The sequence below is a fragment of the Cherax quadricarinatus genome, chromosome 39 (genome assembly GCF_038502225.1).
Source record: "Cherax quadricarinatus isolate ZL_2023a chromosome 39, ASM3850222v1, whole genome shotgun sequence".
Classification (NCBI taxonomy): domain Eukaryota; kingdom Metazoa; phylum Arthropoda; class Malacostraca; order Decapoda; family Parastacidae; genus Cherax; species Cherax quadricarinatus.
In genome coordinates, this window is record NC_091330.1 from 27,802,340 (window position 1) to 27,828,514 (window position 26,175).

The following is a 26,175-nucleotide window of genomic DNA, read 5'->3' on the forward strand; positions in this document are numbered from 1 at the left end:
ATGGGATCATGACAGAAATGTTAAAAGCAGGGGGGGATATAGTGTTGGAGTGGTTGGTACTTTTGTTTAATAAATGTATGAAAGAGAAGGTACCTAGGGATTGGCGGAGAGCATGTATAGTCCCTTTATATAAAGGGAAAGGGGACAAAAGAGATTGTAAAAATTATAGAGGAATAAGTTTACTGAGTATACCAGGAAAAGTATACTGTAGGGTTATAATTGAAAGAATTAGAGGTAAGACAGAATGTAGAATTGCGGACGAGCAAGGAGGCTTCAGAGTGGGTAGAGGATGTGTAGATCAAGTGTTTACATTGAAGCATATATGTGAACAGTATTTAGATAAAGGTAGGGAAGTTTTTATTGCATTTATGGATTTAGAAAAGGCATATGACAGAGTGGATAGAGGAGCAATGTGGCAGATGTTGCAAGTATATTGAATAGGTGGTAAGTTACTAAATGCTGTAAAGAGCTTTTATGAGGATAGTGAGGCTCAGGTTAGGGTGTGTAGAAGAGAGGGAGAATACTTCCTGGTAAAAGTAGGTCTTAGACAGGGATGTGTAATGTCACCATGGTTGTTTAATATATTTATAGATGGGGTTGTAAAAGAAGTAAATGCTAGGGTGTTCGGGAGAGGGGTGGGATTAAATTATGGGGAATCAAATTCAAAATGGGAATTGACACAGTTACTTTTTGCTGATGATACTGTACTTATGGGAGATTCTAAAGAAAAATTGCAAAGGTTAGTGGATGAGTTTGAGAATGTGTGTAAAGGTAGAAAGTTGAAAGTGAACATAGAAAAGAGTAAGGTGATGAGGGTATCAAATGATTTAGATAAAGAAAAATTGGATATCAAATTGGGGAGGAGGAGTATGGAAGAAGTGAATGTTTTCAGATACTTGGGAGTTGACGTGTCGGCAGATGGATTTATGAAGGATGAGGTTAATCACAGAATTGATGAGGGAAAAAAGGTGAGTGGTGCGTTGAGGTATATGTGGAGTCAAAAAACATTATCTATGGAGGCAAAGAAGGGAATGTATGAAAGTATAGTAGTACCAACACTCTTATATGGATGTGAAGCTTGGGTGGTAAATGCAGCAGCGAGGAGACGGTTGGAGGCAGTGGAGATGTCCTGTCTAAGGGCAATGTGTGGTGTAAATATTATGCAGAAAATTCGGAGTGTGGAAATTAGGAGAAGGTGTGGAGTTAATAAAAGCATTAGTTAGAGGGCAGAAGAGGGGTTGTTGAGGTGGTTTGGTCATTTAGAGAGAATGGATCAAAGTAGAATGACATGGAAAGCATATAAATCTATAGGGGAAGGAAAGAGGGGTAGGGGTCGTCCTCGAAAGGGTTGGAAAGAGGGGGTAAAGGAGGTTTTGTGGGTGAGGGGCTTGGACTTCCAGCAAGCGTGCATGAGCGTGTTAGATAGGAGTGAATGGAGACAAATGATACTTGGGACCTGACGATCTGTTGGAGTGTGAGCAGGGTAATATTTAGTGAAGGGATTCAGGGAAACCGGTTATTTTCATATAGTCGGACTCGAGTCCTGGAAATGGGAAGTACAATGCCTGCACTTTAAAGGAGGGGTTTGGGATATTGGCAGTTTGGAGGGATATGTTGTGTATCTCTATACGTATATGCTTCTAAGCTGTTGTATTCTGAGCACCTCTGCAAAAGCAGTGATAATGTGTGAGTGTGGTGAAAGTGTTGAATGATGATGAAAGTATTTTCTTTTTGGGGATTTTCTTTCTTTTTTTTTTTGGGTCACCCTGCCTCGGTGGGAGACGACCGACTTGTTGAAAAAAAAAAAAATATATATATATATATATATATATATATATATATATATATATACACACACACACACACACACACACACACACACACACACACACACACACACACACACACACACACACAGTGGACCCTCGCCTAACAATATTAATCCGTTCCTGAGAGCTCAACGTTAGGTGAAATTATCGTTAGCCAAATTAATTTTCCCCATAAGAAATAATGGAAATCAAATTAATCCGTTCCTGACACCCCAAAGTATGAAAAAAAAAAATTTTACCACATGAAATATTAATTTTAATACACACAAACTGAAGAAGACATGTACAATTACATGACACTTACCTTTATTGAAGATCTGGTGATGATTGATGGGATGGGAGGAGGGGAGAGTGTGGATGGTGTTAATGTTTAGAAGGGGAATCCCCTTCCATTAGGACTTGAGATGTCAAGTCCTTTTCCGGGGTTACTTCCCTTCTTCTTTTAATGCCACTAGGACCAGCTTGAGAGTCACTGGACCTCTGTTGCACAACATATCTGTCCATAGAGGCCTGTACCTCCCATTCCTTTATGACATTCCTAAAGTGTGTCACAACATTGTCAGTGTAATAGTCACCAGCACGGCTTGCAATAGCTGTGTGAGGGTGATTTTCATCAAAAAAGGTTTGCACTTTAAGCCACACTGCACACATTTCCTTAATCTTTGAAGTAGGCAACTTCCTCAATTTCTCTATCCCCTCCTCTGGAGCAGTTTTCTCAGGTCTGGCCTCTTGCTATTGAAGATGATCTTGCAGCTCATCAGTGGTTAGCTCATCATTGTCCTCCTCCACCAACTCTTCCACATCCTCCCCACTAACCTCCAACCCCAAGGACTTCCCCAATGCCACAACTGATTCCACAACTGGCATAGGCTTCTCAGGGTTAGCCTCAAATCCTTCAAAATCCCTTTTGTCTACACATTCTGGCCACAGTTTCTTCCAAGCAGAGTTCAAGGGCCTCTTAGTCACTTCCTCCCAAGCCTTACCTATAATGTTTACACAATTGAGGATGGTAAAGTGATCTCTCCAAAACTCTCTTAGAGTCAACTGAGTTTCTGTGGTCAGTACAAAGCACCTTTCAAACATAGCTTTTGTGTAGAGTTTTTTGAAGTTTGCAATGACCTGCTGGTCCATGGGCTGCAGGAGAGGAGTGGTATTAGGAGGCAAAAACTTGACCTTAATGAAGCTTATGTCCCCAGAAAGTCACTCTGCCACATCTGAAGGATGACCAGGAGCATTGTCTAATACCAGGAGGCACTTAAGGTCCAATTTATTTTCCAGGAGGTAATTTTTCACAGTGGGGGCAAATGCATGGTGTAACCAGTCATAGAAAAATTCTCTAGTGACCCATGCCTTACTGTTTGCCCTCCACATCACACACAAATTAGCCTTGAGGACATTGTTTTTCCTGAACACTCTGGGTGTTTCAGAGTGATACAACAATAAAGGCTTCACTTTGCAATCACCACTAGCATTAGCACACATCAACAGAGTAAGCCTGTCTTTCATAGGCTTATGCCCTGGGAGTGCCTTTTCCTCCTGAGTAATGTAGGTCCTGCTTGGCATTTTGTTCCAAAACAGGCCTGTTTCATCACAATTAAGCACTTGTTCAGGTTTCAATTCTTCACTGTCTATGTACTCCTTGAATTCCTGCACATATTTTTCAGCTGCTTTTTGGTCCGAACTGGCAGCCTCACCATGCCTTATCACACAATGTATGCCACTACGATTCTTAAATCTCTCAAACCAACCTTTGCTGGCCTTAAATTCACTCACATCACCACTAGTTGCAGGCATTTTTCTAATTAAATCGTCATGCAACTTCCTAGCCTTTTCACATATGATCGCTTGAGAGATGCTATCTCCTGCAATCTGTTTTTCGTTTATCCACACAAATAACAGTCTCTCAACATCTTCTATCACTTGCGATCTCTGTTTTGAAAACAAAGTTGCACCTTTAGCAAGAACAGCTTCCTTGATTGCCGTTTTCTTGGCCACAATAGTAGCGATGGTTGATTGGGGTTCTGTGTACAACCTAGCCAGCTCGGAGACACGCACTCCACTTTCATACTTAGCAATGATCTCTTTCTTCATATCCATAGTAATTCTCACCCTTTCTGCTGTAGGGTTGGCACTAGAAGCTTTCTTGGGGCCCATGGTGACTTATTTTGCAGGTGCAATCACTAAAAACGCTGTGATAATATGAAATGTTCCGAATGTATGTTTGGATGCGACCACGGCAGCTGGCTTGTAAACACTGGCACCCACGGGACAAGTGAGGCACGCTCAGGCCACAAGAGGACGCATCTCGAACGGAATGAATCGCGTTGGGCGAGTTTTTTAGCGCTAGCCGAGGCAAAATTTTTGCGTTAAAATGTATCGCTAGCCGGATTTAATGTTATGCAATGTGTTCGTTAGGCGAGGGTCCACTGTACATACATACATACATATGTATTCTTCCTCCGTAAGCCATGCATGTTGTAAGAGGCAACTAAAATGCCAGGAGCAAGGGGCTAGTAACCCCTTCTCCTGTATATATTACTAAATGTAAAAGGAGAAACTTTCGATTTTCCTTATGAGCCACCCTGCCTCGGTGGGATATGGCTGGTGTGTTGAAAGAAAGAAAGATATACATTTTTTTTTTTTTCAACAAGTCGGCCGTCTCCCACCGAGGCAGGGTGACCCAAAAAAAGAAAGAAAATCCCCAAAAAGAAAATACTTTCATCATCATTCAACATTTTCACCACACTCGCACATTATCACTGCTTTTGCAGAGGTGCTCAGAATACAACAGTTTAGAAGCATATACATATAAAGATACACAACATATCCCTCCAAACTGCCAATATCCCAAACCCCTCCTTTAAAGTGCAGGCATTGTACTTCCCATTTCCAGGACTCAAGTCCGACTATATGAAAATAACCTGTTTCCCTGAATCCCTTCACTAAATATTACCCTGCTCACACTCCAACAGATCGTCAGGTCCCAAGTATCATTCGTCTCCATTCACTCCTATCTAATACGCTCATGCACGCTTGCTGGAAGTCCAAGCCCCTTGCCCACAAAACCTCCTTTACCCCCTCTTTCCAACCCTTTCGAGGACGACCCCTACCCCTCCTTCCTTCCCCTATAGATTTATATGCTTTCCATGTCATTCTACTTTGATCCATTCTCTCTAAATGACCAAACCACCTCAACAACCCCTCTTCTGCCCTCTGACTAATTTCCACACTCCGAATTTTCTGCATAATATTTACACTACACATTGCCCTTAGACAGGACATCTCCACTGCCTCCAACCGTCTCCTCGCTGCTGCATTTACCACCCAAGCTTCACATCCATATAAGAGTGTTGGTACTACTATTATTTCATACATTCCCTTCTTTGCCTCCACAGATAACGTTTTTTGACTCCACATATACCTCAACGCACCACTCACCTTTTTTCCCTCATCAATTCTATGATTAACCTCATCCTTCATAAACCCATCCGCCGACACGTCAACTCCCAAGTATCTGAAAACATTCACTTCTTCCATACTCCTCCTCCCCAATTTGATATCCAATTTTTCTTTATCTAAATCATTTGATACCCTCATCACCTTACTCTTTTCTATGTTCACTTTCAACTTTCTACCTTTACACACATTCTCAAACTCATCCACTAACCTTTGCAATTTTTCTTTAGAATCTCCCATAAGCACAGTATCATCAGCAAAAAGTAACTGTGTCAGTTCCCATTTTGAATTTGATTCCCCATAATTTAATCCCACCCCTCTCCCGAACACCCTAGCATTTACTTCTTTTACATATTTATTTATTTTACAGTGAACCAACAAATAAAGTGGAATTGGACTGTGATTTTGTCTTCGCCAGTAGCAGATTTACCAATAAGCAGACTACCTGACTGTTTAGGACCCCAACTATTGAGGGGCCCCTTCATGAGTTGTGCCCTTATTAGTAACATTTGTGGTCATATAAGGTCCCAATTGGTCATATTTTGATGAATATTTATTTTTGAAAAAATCAACTTATACAACAATATGCTCACAGCAAGCCAGCAGCAGCAGTCATACAACAAATTGTGCAATTGAATTAAGTGCTAAAATTTATTTTTCACTAGTGCAATAGTTGACAGCAGCAAGAGACCTCTAAATGTTCTGCTTCAGGTCCCTGGACTTGTAAATCTGCCACTGGTTTTGGCACTATTGAAAAATGCAACCAAGAAGTCAGTCCATGAAAATGACCATTATTACTTTAGCTCAGTGGCATAAATATTGAACAAAACTCATGTTCAACACCTGGGTATCTTTACTGTGAAGTTTCACTCACCAGGGGCTTTATCAATCTATTACAGGGACATGAGTGGAAGTAGGTCATGCCAATAAGGTGGGCTATAGATATGGTAATAGAGGTATATGCTAGTGGGCAACTTAGCAGCAGAGCCAGTGGGAGAAGTACAGCATTGTAGCAGAAGTCACATGTGGAGGGGCAGTGTTAGTGGAAGTAGATCTGGCTCTATATGATGAGCCAGAGACTTACTCATCACTTGCTAAATCTGTGTCATTAGGACATGTAAGTGTGACTATATATGCAAGGTAATGGAATAACTTATTGCAGAAATATACGGCTGCTTTAAGACTGGCATCTCGGAGTTCTGACATCAATTTATTATTGCAAATGCACTTGGTCACATAAGTGTTGTGGTATGAAGTTCCCCAATCAACCATAAATGCAGGCCAAGGTGAATTATGGCCATCTTTGACAAATACTTTCCTCAGTAAAGAGTTAGGTCCAGTAAATTAAAACTGGCAAGGACTCTGAGATGACTGTTTGAAGATATGAATGAATAATATAAATGAACTGTTAGAAGATGATGATAAGGAACCATCTGTATGGAAAATGCTGGAGGAGCTTAATTTTCTGTTGGTAGGGATGCAAATAGAAAAGGAAGAAAAATTTATACTGGATATATGAGCAGTTCCATGCTTTTGCAAAATAGCAGACTTCCACTAAAAAGAACACTGACGCATCTAGAGGCATTGCTCTGGAGCAAGCAATGATGTTTTATCATCAACTATTAAAGTACTGAAGAGCAAAGCACACCAGAGACTCCTCACAGACTATTGAGCATATTGATTTTCCAGGTAGACTCCAGTACAACCATCAATTACTTTCAACTCTGCATCCACATAAACAGAACCTCAGCCCAGTTTTGCCACATCTCTATTAACACGCTTCCACGTCAAGAAATGACAACTGGACTTTAAAGGCTATTGTTTCTGACAGAAGGGGATTTAAAAAAAATAGTTTGACATGCTTGAAGTTAACCCTATTTTTCCCCAAATGTTCTTAATTAAACGCAGATTTTTAGGACTGTAACTACTGAATTAATCGATGGTTTACTGTAAATACAGAGAAAATAAACAATATAAGAAATAACATAAAGCCTATTAACAGTTTTTACCTTTCTATGAGGTCTGTCCTAAGCTGTGCCCCGTGAGGTAGTGTGACCAGCTCGATGCCAGATGTCACTCCAAGCCCTAGGTCAGTTTCACTTGTTCCATTTAGTAACTCCAGGTCAACTCGAGTTAGGTGAGCTGCTAATACTCTACAAATAACAAAAAGTGAAATGAGTTTAAAATAAATCTGTTCCTGTCAATAAAATATTTTTCAGTAAAATTTTTGTATTTTAATGATACCAGAGTTAAACAGCAAAAATGTAAATGTTTACAAAATGTTAAATATATAGACGAACACGTGTTCTCACCTGGACCCACTCTCTAGAAGTGTATTCTTGACTCCCTTGAGAGCAGTGGCATCAAGTGGTTTATTTTCAATAGAATTTAAAAGGAGAGTATTAAAGTTCTCTAGATCAAAGGCTGAGGTTGAAATCAACTCGGGTAAAGTAAAAAGCACAGGTTCGTCTACCACTGAGTCTTCCTCCAGCTGTACACTGCCACTGTCACCAAAGGAGGTTTGACTGTCTCGACTGTCAAAAAAAAAAAAAATTAGATCAGTACTATAAAAAATGTCTCAAAAAGTGGAAATACATTTGTAGGAACCTTTAACTGCATGCAGCATGGACAGGTTTAAATTATTATTATGGAAGTCTAGGTTAGTGATATGTATACAAGACAATAATCCTTAAAATAAAAATTTATAGGACACTTGACAAAGATATTAAAAAATGAGAATGCAGTAGAAACAGCAGTGAATTACCATGCAGATTATTCACTCATATATTGATAGTAAAAGCATTGTCCTGTCTTAAGAAAAACACACAGGTGTGGAGCCATTTTTGATGGATACTGAGTGATGGTGTCTCGAAAAATTAAGTGTTTTTACTATATTCACCATCATCTCTCACCTTATGAAGAGTGCTTATCCTAAAAAATATTGAAAGGAATGTACAAATAGGCGCACTAAACAAATTTTAAATGAAATTATCACACTATTTATTGCATTTTTTTTTAAAACGTCAACCATTTCCCACCAAGGCAGGGTGACCCAAAAGGAAAGAAAAACCCAAAAAGAAAGATAAAACCTTCATCATCATTCAGCACTTTCACCAATACTCATACATAATCACTGTCTTATTTATAAATAGCAGTATGGCAAGGTAGTATAATAATACTTAATCTTGCAGTGGCATATCTCCTAACATGTAATTATTAATACTTTCCTAATTTAACATCTTAACTTTAATAACACATTTAACATGCTTGACATTTGACCAATAAATCAGCAGAGCAACCATATCAAGTAGCAGAAGGAAATACAACTGTATCCTGATGACAAGCAAGATAAGCAGTCTCTCTGGTTTGTAGAAACAAACTCATCCATCCCAAGGTCTACACATCACCTCTGGCTGATACAATATTAGGGTGGTGTCAGTTAACCCTTTGACTGTTTTGGTCGTATATATACGTCTTACGAGCCAGTGTTTCAGACGTATTAACATGCATAAATTGTAGCGACTTCAAATCAAGCAGGAGAAAGCTGGTAGGCCCACATGTGAGAGAATGGGTCTGTGTGGTCAGTGTGCACCACATAAAAAAAATCCTGCAGCATGCAGTGCATAATGACAAAAAAAAAAACAACTGACCGATTCTTTGGATTAAAACGCCGAATTTGAGGTGTATTTTCGTATAGTATTTATCGTTGTATTCTCATTTTCATGGTCTCATGTGATAAAATGGTAAATATGTTACATAAATAGAGATGATTTTGATTAGTTTCACGATGAAAACGACCTTGAAATTGAGCTCAAAGTAGCGGAAATGTTCGATTTTTACCAATGTCCAGGAGTAAGCAAATCACACCACAAGTCCAATACACATCAACTGGGCAGTCTAATATTCTTTCACTAGTGCACCGATATTATTTATACCATTTTTACAATAATGCAGTAGTCTGCATAACAGTAAATTTTGTATTTTTTGTATGAATAAAAAATCAAAATAGAAAGCAATAGTAATATAAGAGGGGCCTAGAGATGTGACTAATGAACAGAGGATATGTTATTTTAGTGCCAAGAATGTCTACATTGTTTATTCTGGACCCTATTTTGAAATTGGCATCTTTTTTAATGTGTGAAATTGGCCAAATTGCCAATTTCTGACCACTTTATTGGGTAGTTCAAATCGGTAAATGGGAGGTTTCTTGTACTCAACTGACAGAAGAAATGGAGTTCTAAAGAAATAGCTATGAGTTTGATCAACTGGCACAACGGAATTGGCTAAAAACAGGGCTCAAAGTCAGCGAAACACTGATGCGTATATGTCGCCGAGACTTAACTTTGCGGGAGCATAATTCCGTGAGTTTTCGACCAAATTTCATACTTTTGGTGTCATTACCATCGGGGAAAGATTCTCTATCATTTCATACGAAAAAATAATTCTTTTTTCCAAAAATTTTGCGACATAAAATGAGTCTCAGAAAGAGGTTTGCGACAGTCAAAGGGTTAAAGGGGCCTTGCAATTTTATCCTCAATTCTCTAATGAAAATGTATCGACAAGAACTCTTTGTTGACACAAACTCAACACAAAGTTTGATCTTATATAACTATGAATTTTCATTCATAAAATGACTAAGGCCCCCCTCCCCCCCCCAAAAGAAAGTTCTCATGCTATGCTTCAACCACACACCACACATGCTTGCCAGAGCAGCAAAGTTATGTATGTACATACAGTACCCAATAAACAGGAAGCTCATAAACAGGTATTTGTCAACATAAGGGAAAGCATAGATAGATAACTTGTGATATGACAAACCTACACTAAAATATCTAACAAGAAAAGTAGGTATGATAGAGTAAATACTTCAAGAGGGGCAAAGCAGAAATACAAGGAGTCCAAGGCTTTTAAAAAACCTCCTTTCACATGTAATAGGAACTTGGTAAGTTTCTTCAAGCTAATTAAGTGCATAACCATAGATTAAAAAAAAAATGGCATAGATATGTTTGAGGATTCAAAGATCCAATGTAAAATAAAAAAAAAATTACCTGGCCCTTGGTCAAGCTCTGGAGTAAAAAGACTCTTGAAACTCATCAAAGGTATATAACTATATGCATGATGGAGTGTTATACAGAAATGTGAGACAGCAATAGTAGGATGAATGACTTATATACAGTACAGTATAAAGATTGTGAGCAAATATTTTGTTGCAACATGCACTTGTGGTATGATGATACATGCACCTAAAAAATCTGAATATGCAACAAAAGTTAAGACAAGCTATACAATTTTTCAGGCTTACAGAGCTTAAAAATAACTGCCAAAAATATTAAAAATACAGTTTTTGGCTTGCAGAAAGAAACATAATCACAAACCAAGTCATATAAGATGAAAAGAAAATTTTTGAAGATTTCTTAATGCTAATAACAATGAGAAAGAAGGTACAGCAGAGGTGATGCCAAAATGAGAAAATTTCTCTTTATACAGTAGACCCCCAGTTTTCGTAATTAATCCATTCCAGAAGGTTGCAGCTGCAGCTGCAGCCGCAGCAAGCAGCAACAAGGCTGCTCCTATATCTTGCCGTCCCCTGGGCCTATCCGAACTCCAGTGATGGCCAAATTTGCAAGTACTGCTGCAACAACATGCAAGTTAACTATAGTTACATAAAAACTGACGGTGACGACAACGAAATGGACTAAATATGACAGAAGAGGGACCGGCATTCAAGTACCAGACCTGCTGCCAGACGTGAACCAGACATGAGACGTTTTCCACTAAATGAAATAACTGACCTCCATATCAACTGCACCAGTGTTTAACGGGAAGACAACATGGCAGAAATCCTGATCAACTAAATCTCCAAGGAAATGCCAGGTCTGTAGGACTTTTTTCGTCAGTGCCAAACGAGGGAAAGATTTGAGCATTTAAACATGGCTGACCGGCATTCAAACAGCAGCTACTGCCAGACGTACAACTAGCGAAGTGAAATTCTCATCTTTACTGACGTTCATCTGTTGACAGTAGCATCATATCTGTACCACCATCATATCACCTGTACCAGTGCTAACGAGAGGGAAACACAGGAGACATCGTCAAATCAACAGTACAAAACTCCAAGGTATAGGACGGTTATCCCTCAGTGCCAGTCGTGGGAAAGAAGTGAATAGTTAAATAGTCAAGGTTAATGTTTTAGTAGCTGACCTATATTCAGCTGACCAGTGTACAGTGAGAGAATCATAGCAGAAAAAGCCAAATATATCTATAAACTCAAGGAAAGTCAGGTGGTGTTACTCCCCTCAGTGTTTTAAAAATGGCTGAGTCAGCAAAACAGGTCAGGAGACAACAACACGACACAACCCCCGATAAATGGAATTGAGGGGGATTTGGAAGGATAAAACCATTGATTAAACCTTTCTGGTCTACCAGAATGGAAAGGAGTTAGAAGTTAATTGGTGAAGCCAGACTGTGAAGTGAGGTGGGTAGGGGAGGGTGTAATAAAGGGTTAAATGTAAGAGTGTTGTGAAGTTAAGGGAAAAGTGAGCAGTGAAGAGGGTTTTGAAGAGGTTAACTGTAAGGGTTTTGTGAAGTTAAGGGAAAAGTGAGCAGTGAAGAGGGTTTTGAAGAGGAAATTTTACTAGTAATTCAGTGTAATTAAAGCAGATACTAAGTGTACTAGGGACTGGAAAAGAGAAATAAATATTATTGTATATGAGTAAAAGAGCGAAGAGTGAAAATGGCAGGCATTAGAGGGGTACAGGCTGCCATAATTATATTTATATTTCTTCTTCAATTCCATGAAGAAAGAAATCAGTCATGGGGGTTGGAAAAGGTGAATGGAGTAACAGCGCCCTGGACAGTAAAAGCCCAACAGTTGCCATCCTACCAGAAAAGTAAACCTCACTATCGCCGCAAGGTATGGCAACACCGCATACCCAAACAAAAACAATGGCACACAGCTCTTATTGTAGCGCTCTTAAGTGGTGATATCCAAATTAATCCAGGACCTCAAACTATTGTGCAGAGGCAAAACAGACAGATAAATGACGGCAATAATGACGGTCTAGTAGCTAGGGATGATAACCTTAACTCCATATGTAATGCATACATAGGTCAATGTGAGACAATACAGCCATTATTATCTCAAACACTAACAAACAGGTGCATACACTGTACTAAAGTACGCATGAAAAACAGAAAAGGCACCTTATGTAAAATGTGTAAGGGGTGGGTGCATGATGGATGTATGTACAATTATAGCAACGGTGCCAGAATTCATTTTGTGTGTAATAAATGCACTTTGGCACAGTTACCCTTTAGCAGTGATGACATTGATTTACCTAATTTTAATACAAATGACCCATTGCCATATATTGATGATTATGATTGTTTTATGAAAACAGGCCTTCACTTTATTCATGTCAATGCAAGATCACTTCTTCCTAAATTGGCAGAGATTAGGATTCTAGCTAACAAAATTAGGGCGGCAGTTATAACCATCTCTGAATCTTGGTTGGATGATACGGTGACTGACGACGAGGTCAAAATAGAAGGTTACAATATAAAACGCTTAGATAGGAACAGAAAGGGTGGTGGAGTATGTGCCTACATTAGAAATGACTTAGCTTACAACCCAAGACCTGATTTAAATAACAATAAACTGGAGATTCTATGGTTTGAAGTGCTGCTTCCCAAGACCAAACCCATCTTAGTAGGAACTAGTTACCGCCCTCCTACCCAGGACCAGTTCTTAGAAGACTTTTCCAGAGTCTTGTCCGGAGTTGAAAGCAATTGCGAAACAATAATACTGGGCGACTTCAATATCTGTTTTCAGCAACAAAATAACGGGCTATGCAAAAGGTATAAGCAAATTCTAGGATTAAATAGCTACACCCAACTAATTAATAAACCAACCCGGATCACACAGTTCTCAGCCACCCTAATTGACCACATACTTTGCAACCGCGCTGAGAACATTAGTCAGTTAGGCGTCATTACCACAGGTCTTAGTGATCATTTCATCATTTACTGCACCAGGAAAATCACTAGGGATAGGATAGGCCTACACAGGACAATAAAAATGAGGTCAACTAGAAACTACAGTAAAGAAACACTGGTAAATAGGCTACACAATTGTGACTGGACAGAAATAACAAGTTGCACGGACGTAAACGATGCCTGGGAAAAATTCAAAACAATGTTCACTACCATTCTTAATAATATTGCACCAGTTAAAGAGGTTAGGATTAAACGAAGAACTGAACCCTGGATGACTACTGAGATATTAGATAATATGAAATTCAGAGACCAGCTGCTAAAAAGATTTAAAGCAAACAGACAGGATATTGCAGCACTAAATGAATTCCAAAGGGTGAGGAACAGAGTACAGAGGCTTATAAAAGGAGCAAAGGCAAAGCACTATTGCTCAAAAATTGAAGAATATAAGCATAACCCCAGAAAGCTCTGGCAACAACTAAAACAGTTGGGGTATAGCCATAAGATAGGTCTAACATAGTACTCACTATCGATAATGAGGTATGCCACGAAACATCTAAGGTGGCAAATTGCTTTAATTCCTACTACACATCTGTTGCATCAACACTAGTAAGTAAACTACCAGCTGCATCAAATACCTTTAACACAGACTCTGATAAATTTCAAACATACTATACCAATAAAGGGGTAACCCCAAACAGTTGTCAACTAGTAAGTGTATCTCATGACTTCATTCAAAAAGAACTAAGCAGGTTAAACCCAACTAAGAGCACAGGCCCTGATAACATCCCGTCAAAGTTCCTAAAAGATGGTGCTTCTGAACTGTCAATCCCTATTGCTCACATAATAAATCTATCAATCACCACTAATACCGTACCGGAGGGGTTCAAGGAGGCCAGAGTTACTCCTATCTTCAAGAAAAATAATAGGTCTGATGTAAGCAACTATAGACCTGTTAGTATACTCAGTATAATATCTAAAATTCTGGAGAGGGCGGTGTATTCTCAAGTAGTTAAGTACCTTAATGACAACAGCATTCTCCATAGCTATCAATCGGGCTTTAGAAGATCCTACTCAACCGATACCTCCCTTATTAATCTGATGGATTACCTGAGAACTGAAATGTCAAAAGGGAACCTCATAGGTATGGTAACCTTAGACCTGCAAAAGGCCTTCGATACTGTCAACCACAATATATTATGTAAGAAACTTCAAGCTATCGGTATAGGTTCTGTAGACTGGTTTAAGTCCTACCTTAGCAACAGGAGACAAATAGTCAAAATCAACAAAACGGAATCAGAACCCCTGCCGATAACATGTGGAGTTCCCCAAGGTAGTATTCTGGGTCCCTTACTATTCTTATGTTATGTCAATGATATGCCTATCAGTGTCAAGTGCAAACTCCTACTGTATGCAGATGACAGTGCTCTGTTAGTGACAGGTAAAGACCCACAAGATATTGCTAATGTTTTAACACTGGAACTGGAGTCCTGCAGCAAATGGTTAGTAGACAACAAACTATCATTACACCTAGGGAAAACTGAAGCCATTCTCTTTGGAACGAAACATAAACTGAGAAGGGTAAATAATTTTAATGTTCAGTGTAATGGGGAGTCCATCACTTTGGTTTCATCAGTTAAATATCTGGGAATCCCCTTTGACCCATGCATGTCAGGAGAATTGATAGGGAACAGTGTAGTAAAGAAAGCGAATGCCAGGCTGAAGTTCCTGTATAGACAAGCACAGTGTCTACCTACTGAGGCTCGCAGGACCCTATGTCTAGCCCTTATACAATGCCATATGGATTACGCTTGCTCTTCTTGGTACTCTGCCTTGACAAAAAAACTGAAAGATAGACTGCAAATCACCCAGAACAAAATCGTAAGATTCATCCTGGGGCTGGGACCAAGAGAACATGTAGGCCAGGATGAATTACAGCAGTTGGATATGCAATCATAGTACTAGGGGGAGAGAGCACAACTTTGTAGTACCCACAGTCAGTGGCCAGGCTTCAAACACCTTTTATTGTACAGCAATAAAGGAATGGAACAGACTACCCACAAATGTCAAGGCCAGTCATAGCTTGAACCAGTTCAAGAAGACTGCCAAAAAGTGTCTGATGAATGAAGCAACAGAAAGGGAGGGGAATGATTTTCTATTTTTTAGCTAAAATACGTGTAAATTTTACCTTATCCCTAGTAATGACCCTCGTATTGTAGATAGTCGTAATGACCCTTGGGTAGTAGATAGTCTTAATGACCCTCGTATTGTAGATAGTCTTAATGACCCTCGTGTAGTAGATAGTCTTTTTAGTATGATAATAAGATGTTATCTTCATTATAGAATAATAAGAAAATATTATAACCTTTATATTATAATAATAAGGTAAAAGGACCCCAATGGAAATAAGTCACTCTGTCTGACTTTTTTGGGTTATCCTAGGTTCTCTACACATATGCTGCTATGTATGATAATTCTATGTAACTGTATTGTGTATACCTGAATAAATTTACTTACTTACTTACTTACTTATCCAAAATGGCCAAAAACCGAAGTAATATTTCAGATATGAAATAATGTAAACTGAATTAATCCATTACAGACACCCAAAAATATTAACAAAAATACATTTTATAGAGAATAACTATAGTTTTGCATACAGAAAACAATGATATAAATATAAATGACTAATTTTAATGATAAATGAACATTACATACCTATACTGAAGACTCCTGCTAGCTCTTCCCTGTGGTTGTCCTCCAACTCTTCAACATCCTGGCCACTCACATCCAACTCCTACCTACTGGCTACATACACTGTGGCCCACAGCCATATTATTACCATCGACATACAGTGGACCCCCGCATAACGATGGCATCACATAGCGATTATTTCGCATACCGCTTACTTTAATTGCAAAAATTTTGCCTCACATACCGCTTAAAAACCCGCTTACCGATTTTCGTCCGAGACGCGTCCAATGTGCGGCCTGAGCCACGCTCACATGTTCCGCCGGTGGCATTGTTTACCAGCCAGCCTCCGCGGTAACATCCAAGCATACAATCGGAATATTTCGTATTATTACAGTGTTTTCGGTGCTTTTTCTGGAAAATAAGTGACCATGGGCCCCAAGAAAGCTTCTAGTGCCAACCCTACAGCAATAAGGGTGAGAATTACAATAGAGATGAAGAAAAAGATCATTGATAAGTATGAAAGAGGAGTGCATGTCTCTGAGCTGGCCAGGTTGTATAATAAACCCCAATCAACCATCGCTACTATTGGTGGTACAGCTGCTGCTGCTGCTGCACTGTCAGCTGCTGCTGCTGCTGCACTGTCAGCTGCTGCTGCTGCTGTAGCACCGTTGTTGGTGTGGCTTATTGAGAATACCAAGAAACAATTAACCCCAGAGGATTTGCCACCCAGGATAACCCAAAAAAGTCAGTGTCATCGAAGACTGTCTAACTTATTTCCATTGGGGTCCTTAATCTTGTCTCCCAGGATGCAACCCACACAAGTCGACTAACACCCAGGTGAACAGGGAAAAATGCCTGGAACTAGTGCTCATATTGGTGAATTTAAAGCCAGCAAAGGTTGGTTTGAGAGATTTAAGAATCGTAGTGGCATACACAGTGTGATAAGGCCTGTTCTAGAAGAAAATGCCAAACAGGACCTACAGTACTCAGGAGGAAAAGGCACTCCCAGGACACAGTGTCTCATCAGTCATTGCTGCATCTTCAATAAAGGTAAGTGTCATTTATTCTTCATTTAGTAGAGTAGTACATGCACAATATATACTGTGCATGTACTACTCTACTATTGTGCATGTATCCTTCTCTTTGTGTGTGGGAAAATGTATATTTCATGTGGTAAAATTTTTTTTTTCATACTTTTGGGTGTCTTGCACGGATTAATTTTATTTCCATTATTTCTTATGGGGAAAATTCATTCGCATAACGATTATTTCGCATAACAATTACCCCTCTTGCACGGATTAAAATCGTTAACCGGGGGTCCACTGTACTATGTTCACTGAGTTTAATCGTTTCTAACAACTACCTTCAGATGCCATCATAAACAAAGAGAGAAGTAATGAATAATTCATGCCGAGAATTGTAAACAAAAGCTTATGTATTAAGGGGGTTACTGGGCCAACTCAGATTCATACAGTTTTCTCTAATGCTGGACCAGAGAAAACGTAATAAAAAAAAAGGCACAATGCCATGACTGGAACGATACACAAATAACCTGCACATAGAAGAGAGGAGCCTACGACGACGTTTCAGTCTGACTTGGACCATTTACAAAGTCACACTAACGAAAAGGAGAGCAGGATGGGTATATATAGGCAGGAGATGGTAGTAAGAGGAGGAGGGTTGGTTGTCTTTCTTGTGCCCTGTGTATTTGTTCCTTCTTTATTTATTTATTTATTTATTTTACCCCCCCTCGGTGTTCTTGCTCGTACTCTCTGTGGGCACCTAGCTTCCTTGCAGTGCTCCACTTTCTTAGTACTATTTGACTGGCTCCTCCTTCTCTTACTACCTCCCCACTACTACTACCTTCAACCTCCACTACTACTACTACCACCTCCTGCCTATATATACCCATCCTGCTCTCCTTTTCGTTAATGTGACTTTATAAATGGTCCAAGTCGGACCGAAAATGTAATGTTTACCCTCCACTGCATATAAACATTGCATGTTTATATGCTTTGTAACATGTTTCTTACATAATTTTTAAGAAAATATCATAGATGGATTAATGAAAATGTCTATATTAACCTAAAATAAGACATTTAATGTGCCCAAGATTGAGTCACAAAAGTATGAGCGGCACAGGCGCACACGTCTCCTGGGGTGGGGTGGGGGGGGGTTGTCCTCGGAAAAAGTGCTCGAAATTTGAACTGTAAGATTTCTGCACTGGCTGAAAACTATGGGTCCACTGTATTTGAAATAGTATAATAAATGCTACAACAATGAATAATTTAGAAATACTATGGATTATGTTGGATTACACAATGAAGATGTGACATCTCAAGCATATAGCTCTACTTTTATTCCTATATACAGGTGTACCTCACTTTAAGGCACTTCGCTAATACGATTTTTAATTATGTTAATGCTTATTTTTGGTGCTTGCCTTGCTCTTAAGATTTTCAGTGGCAATGCACTTTTTATTTATTATTTTTTACTTTTGCATCATTTTTAAGGCCTAGTGCTATTATGCACTTAATAAATGATAGTGTAAATATGGTTTTAAGATTTTATATGCACTAGCAAGTGAAAAAAAGCCGTAAATTGCTTTATAGTAGTGGTCTGTAACCTACCCCTCCGTATTTGAGAGGTATGCCTTATATAAATACAGTGGTACCTCTGTACAGTGGTACCCTGAGTTGCTCCCAACTCAAACGATTATGTAAGTATATTATTGTAAGTGCTTTTTTAAGTGTATTTTTGGAGGTCTGAAACAGACTCATCTAATTTACATTATTCCTTATGGGAACAAATTCGTTCAGTAACGGCACTCGCACAGCCTTCTGGAATGAATTATGGCCAAACCTCAGGGTACCACTGTACTTGAACAGCTCCAAACTTTAACAATTCGGTATTCAAACGCTTTGTTCAGTAAAAATAATCACTCAGTAATCGACTGTTTGCTCGGCACTCGACCTAACAATGTGCATCAGTCTCCTCACAGCTGTCCCTCAGTGCAAAACTCCGCTGAACTTCGCTGTAAACTATTTCGTGTTTCTTCACATTTTTTTGTATTTTTTATATTATTTGTATAAATAAGTCACCATGGGGCCTAAAAAGATTAGTGATAATAGCCAACCAAAAAGAAAATTGGTTAGAGTCACAACAGAGATGAAAAAAGAACTCATAGTGAAATATGAAAGCAGTGCCCGTGTGCCTGATCTTGCTACTTAGTTTCATATCGTGAAATCTACCATCTCTATGATACTAAAAAGTAAAGAGTTTATTAAAAAGGCTGATGTTGTAACAGGAGTGAAAGCGGTAATGCAACAAAGACCACAAACAATTGAAGAGGTTGAGAAATTGTTGTTGCTTTGGATCAATGAAAAGCAGTTAGCTGGTGATAGTGTTTCTGAGACTTTCATTTGTGATAAAGCAAAACACCTGCACTCCGATCTCTTGAAAAACGCTCCTGGAATGAGTGCTAATGCAGGTAGTGAAGTGTTCAAAGCCAGTCATGAGTGGTTTGAGAAATTTAACCCTTTGACTGTCGCAAGCCCCTTTCTGAAACTGTCATTCTATGTCGAAAAATTCTTGGAAAAAAAAAAATGATTTTTTCTTGTGAAATGACAGAGAATCTTTTCCCAATGGTAATGATACCAAAAGTAGGAAATTTGACTGAAAACTTACGGAATTATGCTCCCGCGAAGTTAGCGATCTCAGTGATATACATGTATACGCATCGGCGATTTCGCCGACTCTGAGCCCTATTTTCGGCCAATTCCATTGCTCCAGTCAACCAAACTCATAGCTATTTCTTTAGAACTCCTTTTTTTCTATCAACTGAGTACAAGAAACCTCCCATTTACTGAATTCAAATACCCAATACAGTGGTCAGAAATTGGCAATTTGGCCAATTTCAAGCAAATTAAAAAAGATGTTAATTTCAAAATAGGGTCCAGAATAAACAATGCAGACATTCCTGGCACTAAAATAACATATCCTCTGTTCATTAGTCACATTTCTAGGCCCCTCTTATATTACTCTTGCTCTTTATTTTGATTTTTTATTTACACAAAAAATAGAAGATTTACTGTTATGCAGACTACTGCATTATTATAAAAATAGTATAAATAATATCAGTGCACTAGTGAAAGAATATTACACTCCCCAGTTGATGTGTATTGGACATGTGGTGTGATTTACTTACTCTTGAACATTGGTAAAAATCGAATATTTCTGCTACTTTGAGCTCAATTTCAAGGTTGTTTTCATCGCGAAATTAGTCAAAATCACATCTATTTCTGTAACATGTTTTCTATTCTATCAAACGAGACCAAGAAAAGGAGAATACAACCGTAAATACTATACGAAAATACACCTCGAAGTCTGCATTTTAATCCAAAAACATGGAGTTTTTTTTTTTCCTCATTATGTACTGCGTGCTGCAGGATTTTTTTTATGTGGTGCACACTGACCACACAGACCCATTCTCTCACATGTGGGCCTACCAGCTTTCTCCAGCTTGATTTGAAGCCGCTAGAATTTATGTGTATAAATACGTACGTCCGAAACATTGGCTCGTAAGACGTATATATACGTCTGAAACAGTCAAAGGCTTAAGAAGAGAAGTGGCATAGACTGTGTAGTGAGGCATGGGGAGGCTGCTAGTTCTGACAAAGATGCTGCTGAGAAATATGTCAGTGAGTTCAGTGACTATGTAGAGGCTGAGGGTTTTATTCCCCAACAAGAGTTCAACTGTGATGAGACAGGTTTATCCGGGAAAAATGCCAAACAGAATCTATACCACTCGAGAGGAGTCATTTGCCAGGACACAAGCCAATGAAGGACAGACTCGCTCTTTTGTTGTGCGGGAATGCAAGTGATGATTTAAAAGTGAAGCCTTTGCTTGTCTATCACCCAGAGAACCTGGTGGTTTTTAAGAAAAATAATGTTATGAAAAGTAAATTAAATGTGATGTGAGGGGCTAACAGTAAAGCTTGAGTAACCAGGCAACTTTTTATTGAGTGGGTCAATGAAGTGTTTGGCCCTATAGTTAAGAAATATTTTCAAGAGAAACAGCTGCCTCTGAAAGCCCTTCTTGTGATGAACAATGCTCCTGCTCATCCTCGAGAGCTGGAGGCCGAGTTGCTGGAAGAGTTTAACTTCATAATGGTGAAGTTCTTGCCCTCTCTAACACAACTCCACTCATCCAGCCCATGGACCAGCAGGTGATCTCTAATTTCAAAAAACTCTACACAAAAGCACTATTCCAGAAGTGCATCTGATACCGAATTGACCCTCCTAGAATTCTGGAAGAACCATTTTAACATCCTCCTTTGTTTAAGCCTCAAAGACAAAGCCTTGGGGGAAGTCTCTTATAGGACCATGAATTCTGCCTGGCAGAAATTATGGCCAGCTGCTGTGGCAGAAAGGGACTTTGAAGGCTTTGAGATTGGTGAGGATGTTGTGTCTCTCAGCAAGTCCATGGTTTGGAGGTCAGTGATGATGATGTGGAAGAGTTAGTGGAGGAGCATAAAGCAGAGCTTACCACAGAAGAACTGCAGGACCTTCAAAGGGAGCAGCAACACAGGCCAACTGAGTGTAGAGGAAAGGGAGGATATCCCTACTGCTCTTATAAAAGAAATGTGTGCAAAATGGGGGAAAATGCAAAGTTTTCCCGAAAAATATCACCCAGACGAAGCTGTAGCAAATCATGTTATAAACGTGCTAAATGACAGCCAATGCTATGTCTCACTTCAGAAACATTTTTAAATGTAGCCAAAAGCAAATTTTATTAGACAAGTTTCTGGTGAGACAGAGACCCCGGGAGTCTCAGAAAGAAAGTACAAAGAGAAAGAAAAGAGAAAGAACCCCAGAAGCACAGTTACCTGCCGTTTATATGGAAGGTGAACAATAACATCTCCCTTCCTCCTCACCATCTTCCACATACACCATCAACTCTCCAGTTACAGGTAAAATGAGAATAAATGTGCATTTATTTCATCTATTCACTGTATAGTTTTTTCTTTTTGAGATTTATGCATGCTAGGATTGTAAACTTTGTGTTAAAATGCTTTTGTAAGTGTATTTTTGGGGGTCTGAAAAAGATTAATCTAATTTACATTATTCCTTATGGGAAAAATTCGTTTGGTACTTGAACAGCCTTCTGGAATAAATTAATTATGTTCGAGTACTGAGGTACTACTGTCAATGTAATCCCTCACAATGTGCAAATATAATTGGATGTATGACTTGGGCTAGTATTGGGGTATCTGGGCTAGTATTGGGGTATCTACCAATACAGTTAATTCTCACATAACATAATGCAGCACATTTTCAATAAAATTTTGTTTTCCACTCCCATGTTACATGGAGGATAAAAATCAGTATAACATACCACAAATTTGGGGAGAAATAAACATCAGCCCATATTGTATGCCAATTCCTGTCAGAACATGCCATATGATACATTTTTTTTCTTCCCTCAGTCCAGCAATTACCCAATGGATGAGTACTTATTTTTAGGAAAAAGGCCTACTGTTAACCTATGATGTAAACCAACTCTCAGACTCCAACTGGCAATTGGACACACCTTACTCGGTCATAAGTTATTAAAGTGAGTTTGAACCTTTTAACTGCCCCCATCTCATCTCTGAATATTAATCATGGCACCCAAGAGGAATATTAGTGATGTTGTAGGTGTGAAAAATAACAAATGTTAAAGTATGAGCATTTTGAAAAATGCTGAGTTACATGTGGAGACAACCTGCACCTTTGGTGTTAGCAAAGCATCAATTTGTATACTTTGCAATAATGAGGTGAAAATAAGAGATTGTTCTATGAGTAATCTTGTTTGTCATGCTAAATAAGACAGAAAAGATGCTGAATGTGTGCCATGAAAAAAAATTAAAGGGTGGCCTGACTGAAAAAAAAAAAGGGTGACCTGTTTAACAGCCTTATAATAAGGAAGAAAGCCCAATTGTACTATAAAACTTTGTGTGAGCAGGAAGGACAGCCAGCACAAGGGCTTTTGTTTAATTTTAGATGGTGTGAAGTCAGCTGCATAATACAAGAATTTAGTGGGGAAAGTGCAACTGTTGACCATACTGCTGCTAGGAATTTCCCTGCCCAGTTGAAGGAAATTATTTCTGAGGGTGGCTACAAATTGAGCAAGTGTTTAATGCTAACAAGAGAAGTGTATTTTGGAAGATGCCATCTAGAGCTTTCATTAACAAACAAGAAAAAGGTGCATCAGGATTAAAGGAAGCAAAAGATCATTTGAATGTGTGTCTGTGCACCAATGCATGAGGTGATTTCAAGCGCAAGCCTATGGATTATTTATCATTCACAGAATCCCAGTGCTTTAAAAGGTAAAAGCAAAACCAGTTTTCCCTGTTATCTAGCTGTCTAACAAGGCATCATGGTTGAGCAAGGACTATTTGGTGAGTGGGTCAAGCATTATTTTACTCCCTGTCAAGATGTACTTGTACTAAAAGAACCTTTCATTCAAGGTTCTCACCATTCTTGATAATTCCTGTAGCCATTGATAGCATGCCCATGCTCTCTGCCTCAGGCCCAGACTCGTGGAACTCCTTATTTATCAGGAATTATAAGAAATTATTGTAATGTGTTGAGGGGTAGCACCAGGGAAGACTTGGGTAGCCTTAGCCCCCAATAAAAAAGTAATAAAAATAATAATAACACTGCCTCAACCCTTTCCAACCACATAATCACCCTTACACTGCCTGGTACAGAAATTCTGGCACTACCCTTGCATATGCCTCAAATATTCTATGGAGAAGGAGCCTGGACACAGGTGTCATCCCACAATTAACAAAAACCACAGGTATGGCCCTTCTCCAAAAGGTAATAAGAAACTAGTTGCTGAAAACTATAGACCAATAGTGCTAATGTCACACATCAAAAATCTCTGAGCCTTAAGAAGTAGGATTGTTATTCACATGGAATCACAACAGTTGCACAACCCAGAGCAGCATGGGTTTAGAGTGTGATGCTCTTGCCTTTTGCAACTGCTGACCATTACACCATAGTCTTGGATGCACTTGACAAGTAAAATGCAGGTGTAGCATACAGTGACTTTCCAAAAGCCTTTGATAAGTACATCCGTGGTGTAATGGTGCAAAAAAATACATTCAAAAGGAAAAAACTGGAAAAGTGGGCTGATGGAAATTTAACTTCTTAATAAATACAACCCAGAGAGTAATAGCAAAAAGAATGAAGTCAGAAGCTTTCACAGTGAAAAGCTGTTCCTCATGATACTTGCCCGACTTCTCTCTCCTATATCCAACATAGACAGGAGAAATAAATCATAGTACTGTGTCATCCTTGGCAGATAACAGAAATCTTATGAGATACAATCATCGAGGACAGAGCAAAACTTCATGGGACGCTGACAACCATATAATTTTCAATGAAGACAAATGTAAGTTACTCCACTATGGAAAAATTGAGGATTTAAAAACTGAAACAGAGTTCTAGACTAACACAAATCATTCAACAGGGAGGAAGTTCAAAATGAGAAACATGGGAGTGACACTGTCAGATGATTTCACTTTCAAGAATTATAACAATGATGTTATTGCAACTAGAGCACTCAAAATAAATGCCACACCAATGATTCTCTTCATTCACTTATTGTCTCTATGCTGGAATATTACTGAATACTAATGGCTCTCCAACAAGGCAGGAGAAGCTGCAGTATGTGAAAGTGTAGAGAAAACCTTTTCTGTTTTTTATAAATTAAGTCAAGTGTCTACATTTACCTTTGAAGAGTTTCGCTACTCTCAAAGCCCGGCCATGGGCCAGGGCTGTCTGGTGCTTGCCTAGTCAACCAGTCTGTTGCTGTGGATGCCCGCTGTCCCACATACATCACAGCCTGGTTGATCTGGCACCTGGTGAAGATACTTGTCCAGTTTCCTCTTGAAGGCTTCTACACTTGTTCCAGCTGTGTTTCTGATATCTTCTGGTAAGATGTTGAATAGTCTGGGACCCCGAATGTTGATACAATGTTCTCCTATTGTCCCCACTGCACCCCTGCTCCTCACTGGGTTTATTTTGCACTTCCTCCCATATCTCTCTCTCCAATATGTTGTTATGGTAATGTGCAGATTTGGGACCAGGCCCTTGAGTACTTTCCAGGTATACAGTGGACTCCCGCCTTACGATATTAATCCGTTCCTGAGAGCTCATCGTAAGCCGAAATTATTGTAAGGCGAATTAATTTTCCCCATAAGAAATAATGGAAATCAAATTAATCTGTGCAAGACACCCCAAAGTATGAAAAAAAAAAATTTTACCACATGAAATATTAATTTTAATACACACAAACTGAAAGACATGCGCAATTACTACTCTACTAAGAATAGAATACATGACACTTACCTTTATTGAAGATCTGGTGATGACTGATGGGATGAGAGGAGGGGAGAGCATGGAAGTTGTTATTGTTTAGAAGGGGAATCCCCTTCCATTAGGACTTGAGGTAACAAGTCCTTTTCCGGGGTTACTTCCCTTCTTCTTTTAATTAATGCCACTAGGACCAGCTTGAGAGTCACTGGACGTCTGTCGCACAACAAATCTGTCCATAGAGGTCTGTACCTCCCGTTCCTTTAGGATTTGCCTAAAATGGGCCACAACATTGTCATTGTAATAGTCACCAGCATGGCTTGCAATAGCTGTGTTAGGGTGATTTTCATCCATAATGGTTTGCACATCAACCCACTTTGCACACATTTCCTTAATCTTTGAAGTAGGCACAATGGATTCCACAACTGGCATAGGCTTTTCAGGGTTAGCCCCAAACCCTTCAAAATCTTTCTTAATTTCCATACTAATTCTCACCCTTTTTACCACAGGGTTGGCACTAGAAGCTTTCTTGGGGCCCATGGTGACTTATTTTGCAGTTACAAGCACAAAAAACACTGGGATAAGGTGAAATGTACCCAATGTATGAGTGGATGCGACCACACTGGCTGGCTTGTAAACACTGGCACCCACGGGGCAGCTGAGGCCACACGTGGGACGCGTCCTGGATGAATCACGTAAGGCGAGGCAAAATTTTTGCGTTCAAATGCTTCGTATGGTGGATTTAACATAAGGTGATGCATTCCTAAGGCGGGGGTCCACTGTATATGTATTATCATGTACAGTGGACCCCGGAATTTCGTCGGCATCGACTTTCATG

At 39.2% G+C, this 26,175-nt stretch overlaps 1 protein-coding gene across 6 annotated transcripts in view; it reads right to left on the bottom strand.

Annotated features, from left to right (window-relative positions):
* The window catches only part of LOC128694822 (breast cancer anti-estrogen resistance protein 3 homolog), a 680,692-nt gene that overhangs the window by 63,860 nt on the left and 590,657 nt on the right, over window positions 1-26,175 (bottom strand). For all 6 annotated transcript variants that reach the window (XM_070092543.1, XM_070092541.1, XM_070092545.1 and 3 more), the window contains 2 exons: window positions 7,598-7,819; window positions 7,295-7,438 (listed from right to left, as the gene is read on the bottom strand). In XM_070092543.1, the coding sequence (XP_069948644.1) occupies window positions 7,295-7,438; window positions 7,598-7,819 (366 nt within the window). The remainder of the gene's footprint in view (window positions 1-7,294; window positions 7,439-7,597; window positions 7,820-26,175) is intronic.